The following is a 12,659-nucleotide window of genomic DNA, read 5'->3' as shown; positions in this document are numbered from 1 at the left end:
TTTCCCAAAACATAGAAAACACCAAAAAGCCCAATACACATTTTTTAAGTGGGCATGTGTCATTCCCCAGGATAGAAGGCATACTGAGTCAAACGACAGGAATCAACAAATTCATAAAGATTGAAATCATACCAAGTATCTTTCCTAACCATAAAGTTACTGAACTAGAATTCAACTACAAAAATAAAACAAAGAAATACTCTAATATGTGGTGATAATATCTGTACTGGGTTATTGAGGAAATCAAGGAAGAAATCAAAAATACCTTGAGACAAATGATATTGAGGATACAACCATCCAGAAGCCATGGAGCACAGCAAAAATAGTACTAAAAAGGAAGTATATAGCAATACAGGTCCACATTAGGACACTATAAAGAGTTCAAATGAACAACATTATCTCTCATCTCAAGGAAATATAAAAAGAAGGAAAAGAAAATACAAAAACTAGTAGAAGGAAGGAAATAATAATTAGAACAGGGGAAAAATGAAATATAAATAAAAAAGACAGTTTAAAAGATCAATATCAAAAGTTGTTTCTCTGAAAAAAATCAACAAAATCAACAAACTTATGGCTAGGCTAACTGAGAAAAACAGGTAGAAAACTCAAATAAGTAGAATCGGAATGAAGCAGAAAATAAGAGTATAATAAGAGATTACTATGAACACTTTTATACAAACAAATTCAACAACCTAGATGATATGGACAGCTTTTAGGACTATACACTCATCCAAAACTGAAAAGGGCCATAGTAGAAAACCTGATGAACTAATCAGAAGCAACAGTAATAAAAACTCTCCAAGAAAACTGAAATCCAGAACCAGATGGCTTTACATGCAGGTTCTTCCAAATTTTCAAACATGAACTAATACCCATCTTACTCAAACTCTTTCAAAAAATATTGAAAGAAGGGGGACTTCCACACACATTTTATGAGGCCAACATTACAGTAATACCAAAACCAAATAAGGGCAACACAAATAAAAAAAAAAAAAACTACACATTAATCTCTCTAATGAACACAGATATAAAAATCCTTAATAAAAACTTAACAAACTGAATCCAACAATGCATTAAAAAGATTGTGCAACATGTCCAAGTGGGATTTAAACCAGGAACACAAAGATAGTTCACACCCAAAAATCAATCAACATAATTTACCACATCAACAAAAGAAAAATAAAAGCCATTTAATCATATCATTTGCTACTGAGAGAGCATTTGAGTAGATTCAGCATCCATTTATGATGAAAACCCTTGAGAAACTGGGGATAAATGGAACATACTTTAACATAATAAAAGGCATATATTACAAAACCACAAATAATATCATTCTCAATGTTGAAAAACTGAAAGCTTCTCCAAAAAGATCTGGTTCAAGACAAGGATGTCCTTTTTCATCACTACTACTCAACATAGTATTAGAAGTCATAGCTACAGCAATTAGGAAAGGGTAAGCTATTAAATTGAATCCAAATTGGGAATGAAAAAGTAAAGTGATAATTACTTTCAGGTGATATGATAATATACATAGACAACCCCAGACACTCCACAGAAAAACTAACTAAAACAATAAACCAGTTCAACAAAGTGTCAAGCTACAAAACCATCATGCAAAACTCAGTTGCCTTCTTACATGCAAAACATGAACACAAAGAAGAAATAATGGAGTAATTAGAATTAGAAATAATTAGTAATTTACAATGTAAGCAAAAAAAAAAAAACTGAATACCTACCACGAAACCTAACAAAAAAAGTGAAGGACCTATACAAAAAAGACTACTATAAAACATTGTTAAAGAAATAGTAGACACAAAGAAATGAAAATATATTCTCTGCCCATGTGTAGGAAGGATCAACATCATCAAAATTGCCATCATTCCCAAAGCAATATACAGATTAAATGTAATCTCAGTAGAAATCCCAATGGCAAATCTAAATGAAATAGAACAAATATTACCCAAATCCATATGGAAACACAAAAGACTCTGAATTAACCAATGTGATCCTGAGTGAAAAAGGAAAAAGTGGATGTATCACACTTACAGTTTGAAAAATATACCATAAAGCCATAATAATTAAAACAGCATGGTATTGGAACAAAAACAGACACACAGATCAATGGAATAGAGTTGAGAGCCCAAAATAAAACCACACATTTATGCACAAATATCATCTGATGAATGAAGTATATACACTGGAAAAAGGAAACTCTCTTCAATAAGTGGTGTTGGGAAAATTAAGCTACCACATGCAACAGATATAATTAGATCACTATTTCATGCTTTAATTGAAAATCAACTTAAAATAGATAAAAGACTTGGATGTAAGAACTGAAACCATAAAATACACAGAAGAAAACAGGCAAAACACTCAATGGCAGAAACTTCAAGAACATTTTGTAGATTCTTCTCAACCTGCATGGAAATCAAATGAGAACATAAACAACTGGAACTATATCCAATTATAATGGTTCTGTGCTGCGAAAAAGACATAACCAAAATGAAGAAACATCCTAAAGAACGGGTGAAAATATTTGCACACCGCATATCAAACAAGGGACAGATATGAAAGATTTTTAAAGTCCTCATACAATTCAACAAAAAAGAAAATAGTCCAATAAATAAAATGAACAGAAGAGATAATTAAGCACTTCTCTAAAGAAAGCATGCAGATGGCAAACATGCCATCTGAAACATTCTTTTCAAATGAAAAGATGTTCATCATCACTTATCAAGCAAATGTGAATCAAACCACAATGAGACACCACCTCACACCTGTGAAAATTGCCCATATGAAAAACAAAAAACAGAAACAAGTGCTGGTGAGGGTGTAAACAAAAAGGAACCCTCTTATACTGTTGGTGGGACTGTAGACTGGTCAAGGCCCTATAGAAAAAAAGTGCAGGGGTTTCTCAAAATACGAAAATCAGATCTGACATAAGACCTAGCAATTTCTCTCCTATGTATCTATCCAAATAACACAAAAACAATAATTTGAAAGAAAAATCACACTCCCATATTTATAATAGCACTATTTAGAATTGTCATGATATGGAAACAACCTAAATGCCCTAAAGCAGATGAGTGGACCAAGAAGATGTGGTATGTACACATAATGGAATAATACTCTGTGAACAAAAAAGGGAAAAATTCATACCATTTGCAGGAACATGGGTGAAACTGGAAGAGGTTATCCTAAGTGAAGCAAGCCAGGAGATAGATATAAATACTGGATGGTTTTATTTGTATGTAGAAAATAAAGAAATCAAATGAAGGATTAGACAAAGACAAACTTAAAAATTGAACCTTGAAAGCTGACCATAGATCTGAGGTATCCAGGAAGGGAGAAGCATGGGATAGGAGATGGGGAGGAGAGAAAATGGGGAAGGGAGAACTAAATGGACTATGGTGGAAAATCATGGGAGCTTTGGTGTTGGTGGAACTATACTATGGAAAACGTAATGGAAATTCTTCAAAATATTACAAATATATTTCCCATATGATCCAGCAATTTACCTCTTAGATATCTACCTGAAGAAACGGAAGCACTAATTCAAAGGGATATATGTATTCCTATTGTTACCAGAACCTAGCTGCTTCAGATGTGGGAGCTTCCAGGAACAGTGGTATTCTTTCACCCTGCTGCACCACCACAAGTCAGTTGTAGCAGTTGCTCCTCAGAGACCTTTTATGTAACAGTGTACTTCCTGGATTGTGGAATTGACCAATCAGGTGCAAGCTATGAGCTGGATTGGTGCTAAATGGTCCAATCAGCCTTTTGTTACCAGGACCCAGCAGCCTCAGTAGTGGGGGCTGGCAGGAGCAGTTGGTGTTCTTTCACTCTGCTGCTTCACCACCACGAGTCTGTTGTGGCAGTTGCTCCTCAGAGCCATTTTATGTAACATCGTATTTCCTCTATTATGGAATGGACCAATCAGGTGCTATGAGCTGATTGGCAAATGGTCCAATCAGCCACAGGATTAAAAATAGTCCAATCAGGCTTGTGGGTGGGGCACCCTGAAAGAGGATATAAGCCAGAGACGGAGGGAGCTGAGGAGAGAGGACACAAGCCAGAAATAACACCAGCCCCTGAAGAAAAGAAGACGGTTCCAGCCTCCAGAGGAAGGAGAAAGAAGGGGAAGACTCCATTCCTGGCCTCCAAAGAAAGAGGAAAAGAAGTATCCAGTAGCTGACCTCCAAGGAGGGAAGAGAAGCCAATGACCTCTGTCAGAGACCAGGCCAGAGGAGCACCACAGGCCCTGGGCCTGGTGTCTCAAACAGCTGTTTGTTGTTGGTGCAACCCAACAACTCACAAAGAGCTGTTAACAGGAATGTCTCCGACACCACCTCTGAAGGACCAGTGGTGACCATCACTACTGGCCAATGCTGTCCAGCACACCTGGTGACAAGTGGTGACCATCACTGATACTATCTGGGTGAGATAGATAGCCACTTGAGGATACAGTAAGCTATTTGTAAAATAAATCCCAGGGTGGTTGTTCCTGGAGCCTGAAGTTTCTTGCAATTATGTGTGCAGGTGACCACAGTGACTTGTCCTCTTATCAGGCACTGTCCTTCGTTAAGCTATAGCCCTTGATTTTGGGTTTTTGGCATTTTGGGGCTTTTTGGTGGCTCTCTGGTCTCAGAGCCTGGGCAGGTGGGTGACCATTCCTTCCATCCGGCCTCCTGCCTTGTTGCCCTTTTGCCTAGTCCACCCATTTCACTATGTTTATTGTAGCACTATTTATAATAGCCAAGTTATGGAAAAACCTAAGTGTCCAACAACAGAACAGTAGATTAAGAAGATGTGATATATACATACATGACGGAGTACCATTAATACAAAAAAAGATGAACTCTTGCCATTTGCAACAACATGGATGGAACTGGAAGGGATTATGCTAAGTAAAAAAAGTCAGAAGGATAAACACAAATAGCAGATGTTTTCACTCTCAAGTGTAACATAGAAAAAAAAAAAAGAACTGACAAAACTAAACCAAAAACTCTAGAAATATCAGCAAAATTGAGGATACTACAAGGACATGGATGATTGGGGTGGGAACACAAGGAACCTGATGGTCTACGTTGAAGGATTATGGGTGCTTTGATGGTGAGTGTGGTGTAGTGGCGTACATTTGAGGAGATATAAATATATTCCCCAAAATCATATACAGTGCTGTAAACTAATGTTGCCCCCCCACCCAAAAAAAAATCAGGAAATATGAAAGAGATGAAAAAGTTCTATGGGAAGGTACACAAAAGCAAGAGCAAGAGGAATGAATATCCATGTCACTGGCAAACACTTGAGCACAGGTATCAGTCTTTGTTAAAGGGCATGAAACATCACAACTTTGTAAAGGAAGTTTTGTATTAAAAATAAATATGTAGAGCCTCCCCTGGTGGTACAGTGGTTGAGTGCTGAGCTGCGAAGCTGCCCGCAGCCTCTGTAGCACCTGTCGATCCCCAGCCCCTGGCGAGAATCCCACATGGCGCGCAGACCTCTCCTGCCGCCCGCTGCTCCCCTCAGCAGTGTATTTTGTCAGTCTGCCTGCTCTGCTCCCTGCTCTGGCTCTGGTGAATTCTCTCACCCTCCCACGCTTCTGACTGTACCCAGTGCTTGTATAAACAAATAAATAAATCTTTAAAAATAAATAAATAAATAAATATATAGGTGTAATTTTGTAAACCAAGTTAGTAAAATATTACAATCCGTGATGTTACCTCCGTATAGGATTTTTAGATATAGTAAATAAAAATAAGAAATTCCACTAAAAATTTTAATTTGAGATAAACAATAATATTTTAGTACAAGTGTGTCTCCAGCCATCAATATATATAATGATATACATGTATATATATATATATGTATATATATATACACACACACACATATATAGAGGTACATACTTATATTACAATAAATTCTGTCAGAAATTCAAATTTGACTGAATGTCCTGTACTTTATCTAACAATTCTTTTCTGCTCTTCCAAACTTAGAACACTATATAATTAGGATTTTTATCTGTGATCAGGCAAAAACTATGAATTTATGTGTATTCCCATACTTTGTACTCCTCACTATCATTTAAAATGACTCTCACTTTGCCATTTCAGTTACTTGCTCTACCACCATTTGCAATGTGATCTGTTTGGTTGCTAGGTTTCCAAGTTTTGTGATTATTATGATGCAGTCATAATGGCCATGAGAGTTATAAAGAGAGAGAGAGGGGACTGAAGGAAAGTAGGAGAAGAGGCTGGGCCTACTAAAGTGAAGCACATCTTTTGAAGGAATTTTTACTACTGAGAATGGATATGAAGGGTATGTTGAAAGTAAAAAGGGAATATTAAGGAATCTTAAGTACTTCTGAGTCTATCTATCCTTTTTATAGCATATAAAATTTTACTTAAATTTGATTTGGTTGACTGATTTAAGTTTATTTGATATAATGCTATTCTGAGACTTGTTCCTTTGGTCAGGTCTTCAATATGTTTATATGATTTTGTGAATATGTTTCAAATATAGAAAATATCTCATTTTTTTCATTAAATTTTTGAATGACAAGATCATTTTAAAGATAAAATTAAATTTAAAGAGGACAGAGGAAGTTAAGTTTCCTTAAGTGAAAGGGTTGTGTGATGGTTAAGGGTTTCACTGACACTCATAAGTATGTGGAGTTCAGAAGATATATTAATTGACAACATTTCTTTTTTTTTTTTTTTTTTTTTTTTAGAGACATGTTTTATTTATTTAATTTGTTTGTTTTGTTTATACAAGCACTGGGTACAGTCAGAAGCGAGGGAGGGTGAGAGAATTCACCAGAGCCAGAGCGGGGAGCAGAGCAGGCAGAAGGACCGAAGTACACTGCTGAGGGGAGCAGCGGGCGGCAGGAGAGGTCTGCGCGCCATGTGGGATCCTCCTCCGGTGGCCGGGGAGCAGCCGGGGATCGAACCGGCACTGCAGAGGCTGCAGGCAGCTTTGCAACCCAGCGCTCAACCGCTGCGCCACCGGGGAGGCCCAATTGACAACATTTCATCCAAGATAATGTGAAAGTTTATTTTGAAGAGTTTTTCAAAAGGGGAAAATGAGACAATTCATGTAAACAAGATTTGACTAAGCAGATGAGTCATTTATGCAATTTGGTGTACAAAAATATTTGGTGGGGGGGTGGAAGGGGAGAAACAAACTTCCCACAGCTTAAGGGCATTGGATGACAGTTTTATTAGAATGTAAACAAACTGCCCTCAATATGGAGGCTACTTGAATCTGATTTAGAATGGTTTGTTATAGCCAGGTTCATTTTAAACTCTATATATGTTTATTTTAAACTTTAAGCAGGTCTTGTATGTAAAAATCTGAATCAGAAAGAAAATATTTGAGAACATCAACCCTGGTATATAACTACATTTTATGTTTTATAACTTTTTATGAAATTAGTCTTTAGTAATATGTAACTAATAATGTTTTTTCTCAAGGATCCAGTGGCAAAGTTAAAATGTGTATTTAGAAATTTAAAAGTGGTTTTAAAAGTTATCAGTTATATTACATTTATCTTTTTTTTAAAAGATTTATTTATTTATGCATACAAGATCTGGGGTGTAGGCCAAAGATGTAGAGAGGTGAGAGGATTCACCAGAGACAGAGTGGGGAGCAGAACAGGCAGATGTACTGAAATACACTGCTGAGGAGAGCAGCAGGTGAGACAGGAGAGGTATGCAGTGCCATGTGGGTAGCTCCCTGGCTGGGGATCGAACTCAGGTTGTAGCAGTTATGGCACTGAGACTTAACCCCTAGGCCACCAGGGAGGCCCAATACACAGATTTCTGATGGGAATACTTTGCAGAGGACAAGCTTTTAGTTTTAACTTATACTCTCTTATATGTCTTAGATGACATGCCAGTGCAGGCTATGGAAGGGAACAATGAATCTCACAGCTAGTCTGGTATGTGGAAAGAGAAGACCATTTACCAAAGGGCACAGAAAAATAGGTAATGGACTTGAATGCAGGAGGTACAAGAGTTGACAATTCTTCATCTGTTTTATAAAAAAAAAAAAATCTTGATTTATTTTCAGGGTGAATCCGATAAGATCTAGATGGCCTCCAATAACTTCCATTCTCATCGAACTACTGGATCTCAGCCTTACTGAGAAGCGGCTAGTGAGTTTTTCCTCGAACATCATGAGTACAATTTGATTATTTTAAACATACTCTAAAATGTAGACTCTTGATTATAACTCTGATGATGCTGATATATCTTGGTAGAGAGCTTATCTAATAGTCAAACTTGAATTATGCTCAGTGAAATAAGACAGAAGGAAAAAGAAAAATATCGGATGATTTCACTTATAGCAGGAATATAGGGGAACCAAATGAGACATCAGGGGAAAAATAATTAACAATACAAAACAAAACAAAAACAAGCAGACAATTATAAACCAGAGACATCCAGCAGGGGAGGAGGTAGAACGGTCATAGGGAAGGAGGGAGGAGCACAGGGGACTGTGGTGATCTTGCACCAGTGCACTGGTGAAAGAAATACTATGGGGACTACACCTGGGGGTGGGGGGGTGAAGCAAATATTGTTTAAAATGTACAATGATGTAAAAAATATATAAATAAAAATAAAATTTGAAAAAAGAAAAAAAATAAATCACTCCTTGAAATTTCTGGAATATATGAAGATGCTGAAGAAATAAACTAAATCATTAAAATATAAATCCTGTTGAATACCTACATTTAAAAGTTAGAAAGAAGAAATGCAACAATTCAACAAAATGGAGGTAATTGAAAAAAAATATATGCCATAAATCAAGTCAAAACAATAAAAATAAATATTGGACGTTCATATCACAGACAGTTAAACAATGTAAAATCCTTTCAAAACTTACTGGATGTCAACAAATATCATGAGGGTTCTAGTGTTGAGAGGGAAGGGGGAGGGGAAAAAGGTAAGGGGACAAAAACAAAGGTTAGGAAGAATAGAGATGTAACAAAGACACATTAGATAAGGATAAAGGAAACAGAAGGTTAGTGAACCATCACATGGTATATTGAAACTGGAAACCCTCACAGTGTCAGAAGCCGCCTCAGCAGCAGGATGGTGCAATGGTCTCTCATTCTGCTGCTCCACCACTGGCTGGCTCTGGCTGTGATTCCACGGAGCCCAATAGCCTAGAGAACAAGGCAGGTTGGGTCTATACAGGCACCAAGTTTCCTGTTGTACTTGGTGCCTGGATCATAGAATGGACCAATGAGGAGCAAGCTATGAGCTGAGTGGTGCTAAATGGCCAAGTAGGAAAAGTAGGGAAAGATAAAGCGTGTATAATCATATGACCGTAGTAGAACATCACTAGAGAGTGGAACATACAGAATAAAATCTCACTGTGAACACTCACATCAGGAGAAATAAAACAAGATTCGAGAGTAAAATAGTCACACTTGAATTATCAAATTTGGGGAAAATTAAAGGTTAAATTTTATTTGAATGTGAATATGAAACAATGAAAAAAAAAAAAAAGCCAGCAATATCAGGACAGAAAAATCATGCTGAGGAAATACAAGAAAAAATGTGACAAGGAAAATGGAGTCAGATTATGAAAGGCCTCTGAGGACTGCAGTATGATATAAATGGCTACACCATTCTATGTTTTCAAGTCAGGCGGACCAATCCCTAAATTCTATCTGGGTTAGCTCATGGAAGCTAGCTATGGAAAATGAAAGCCATTTTAGTTAATTCCTAAACTTCCTTTAGATTTGTTGTCAGCCCATTTGCATTTGCCTTTATCCACCATTGCCTTCAATAAGAAACTTCAGTAAGAAACTTCAGTAAGAAACAAGAAAAAAATCCTTGTTTCTACTCTGAAGAAATCTTCAGATTAGAAGATATTCCCAACATTCCTAATATTCGAAGTTCCCAATATTTAATGTTTCCTCCTAGACAAGAGTGTTAAATACATGGTTCAGAGAATTAGTACTCACCGAAGTTGTTTAAGCAGGTAGGGGCCATGGAGAGAGAAATAGATAAAAGGAGAGACTTGAACCAACAGTTTTGAGTCAAGGAAATCAGCTACTAACAGCAATAAAGGAAGCATGAAGTGATTACCCATTTGATTAGACAAACAGTGAGAATGAAAAGGAAGTGGTAACTTTGAAAGACATTTTAATAAATGACTCAGTCTGTAATCACTATTTTCCTCAGTTTGTAATCACTCTTACCTCTTTTGTCTTCCCCTCCCACATAATTTATAATTGTTTTGTTTAGTACAGATATTGCTTAAAAAGAACAGATAAAATAATTTAAAAATGAAAAAATTCCAAAGGAATAAATAGGTTGTTTTTCACACAAATGGAACAATTTTATTTTCACAAGTCTTTATTCTCTCTTAAACATACATAATCATTAAAAAAAACCTGCCTTCTACTTTAGTCTCATTTTAAACTCCCAGGTCAGTAATTCAGATCTATCTTATTAAATGACAATTGTAATTAATCCACAGTCCAAAAAAAGGCATAATTGGGCTTCCTATTAGTGTACATTCAGATAATAGCCTAATTCAAGTTTGTATTATGCCAAGTTGATACAGAACTCAGGGATGAGAAGACCTACTTAATAAAAGTTCTATTTTATTTTTTTTTATTTTGTGGGACTGTGACAATGATAAAGTATTTAAAATTTTGAGAAAGATCAATAATGCCTTTTGGCAGTGTTAAAAAATTGAATTCTTATGAAGTTAAAATTCTTCAATTTAATAGATCTTTGTGTACTTTCTTAAATATAGGACCCAAGATGTCTTCTCCTACTGAAGAAGAAAGTGGTTCAGCAGACCAACCTCTCAAAAATTTAGAAAATGAGGCTCCAAATGACTGTAATACAGAGGTAGAGCCTTCACTTGATAATCCCAATACGTCTGAAGTGGAAACCATCCCAACCAATGCAGAGCCAGGCACAGCAGACATCCAAGAAGAACATGCTGTTCCTGAAGCAGCAACAATTGATAAGTCTGAAGTACAGAACACCCAAGAGGATTCCCAAAAAGAAGATTTAAGAGAAGAATCCCTCATAGTTCAGATTCCCATTCCTAGGAAATGGATCCTTTTTATTTCTGGATTAGGGAGAATTACCAATCTGAGTATCCAACTAGGAAAAAATGATAAAAACAATCACTTAACTGATAGTGCAAGGTTCTACTCAAGAAAAATAGAGATAAAAGTAAGTGATTTATGTTATCACACCATAAATTACAAAATGCCTTTCCAACTCTCAACTTCATGGAGAATTCCATTCATTAGCAATCATGAGATAAGAAGAATGATTCTCCGTCTGCTATGTAGCAGACATTTCTCTCAGGCCATCAGACGTCAAAATACCACATGGGTGAAACAAAAATATATAGCATTACTTCCTCGTCCAAATGCTCTCACTCAAGGCGAGAGTGCCTTACTATTTGGAAGACCTTTGAGGATGTACTACCAGCAACCCCTCACTGACAGAATAGCAGCAGGAAAAGTTTTCAAGTCAAATGCTAGTAAAGGGAAAGGTGGAATCCACATTTTTGTGAGGCCTGTGTTCTATGTCCCACGGGCCCACGTTCGAAATACATTGGCTAGAAAAACTTTTGGGTATCATTTGAGAGCTCATCGTAACATAAGGGTTGTGATCATAAACATAAATAATGCCTGGAAATACCTATGTCCCATCTGTGGGAGTAGCTTCAACAATTTAGCTGAATTTAGAGCACATTCCTGCAACTAACTTAGGAATTAAATAAAATCGGGATGAAATTTAAAAGTAAAATCTTAAAAAAAAAAACATAATTCGGCTAACAATTTGAGTCCAAATTTCTTAAACATGTTTTACTAGTGTTAGATGGAGTTACAGAATGGAACATCAATTACAGCATATAACACCTTTGAGAAGAGGAGAACTTGTAAGGAAACTTTTGCTTATACTGTGTTACTACAAAACCAATCATCAAACCATCGGATCCTTGATCTATATTAAATTAGCAGTTGAACAAAGAAAATGTTTGTGCTTTCTTATATTTCTGCAGATAAGAACACTGTCAGTATTATCGAGTTACAAATCTACAGGATCTTAACAACAATAGCAAACTTATTGGAGGGCTAACCAAAGTCCTTCTATGTGCTTCTAGAGACTGCTACATTTAATGTAAAACATGTTCTCTATAAATTAAATAAAAATCATTTTAAAGTCATTCAGAATTCCATTGTATGCTTATAAGTAGATAAAAATTCTATACCTAGAAAAATTTTCAAGTGTCATAAATGTCATATTTAGATAATAATTTTGATTGTTCAAAATAATTAAACTCATAAAAATAAATAATTTCATAGAGGTGAAATAATTTGATATATAAGTGAATAGATATTAAAATGGTGCCATACAATTTAAATCATTTTTTCTTGAAGTTACCATTGCCTACCATCAACACACAAATTTTACACGTCCATATATATATATATATATATATATATATATATATACACACAAGTATACACATTTTTAAAAGTTCTTTGTTTTCCTACTTGTAGCTCAAACTTTTGCACCTCTTCTTTCATAAAAATTAAATTAAAGTAGACTCCATAACTACATTTCTCCATCAACATGCTTATTGGTTAACCATTACTTGTGAAATGC

The 12,659-nt window shown here is 35.9% G+C and overlaps 1 protein-coding gene across 2 annotated transcripts; it reads left to right on the top strand.

Moving 5' to 3' along the window:
* Window positions 1–6,204: 6,204 nt before the first annotated feature.
* On the top strand, window positions 6,205–12,210 carry CPXCR1 (CPX chromosome region candidate 1). Of its 2 annotated transcripts, none has more exons than XM_037513003.2 (3): window positions 6,205–6,321; window positions 8,074–8,158; window positions 10,780–12,210. In XM_037513003.2, exon 3 carries the CDS (start codon window positions 10,788–10,790, stop codon window positions 11,751–11,753), a length of 966 nt encoding a protein of 321 aa, XP_037368900.1. In that variant the 5' UTR covers window positions 6,205–6,321; window positions 8,074–8,158; window positions 10,780–10,787; the 3' UTR covers window positions 11,754–12,210. The 2 variants fall into 2 exon arrangements, with proteins under 2 accessions (XP_037368900.1, XP_054551911.1); XM_054695936.1 differs by lacking the exon at window positions 6,205–6,321 and adding an exon at window positions 7,897–7,988.
* The last annotated feature ends 449 nt before the right edge of the window (window positions 12,211–12,659 follow it).

This window comes from Talpa occidentalis, unplaced genomic scaffold (genome assembly GCF_014898055.3).
Source record: "Talpa occidentalis isolate TD23 unplaced genomic scaffold, MPIMG_talOcc4v2.1 talOcc4.15, whole genome shotgun sequence".
Taxonomy (NCBI): Eukaryota; Metazoa; Chordata; class Mammalia; order Eulipotyphla; family Talpidae; genus Talpa; species Talpa occidentalis.
This window is presented reverse-complemented; position numbering and strand designations above follow the sequence as displayed.

Excerpts from the sequence above, each read along its gene's own strand:
- CPXCR1 (XM_037513003.2), top strand. The coding sequence starts at position 10,788 with ATGTCTTCTCCTACTGAAGAAGAAAGTGGTTCAGCAGACCAACCTCTC.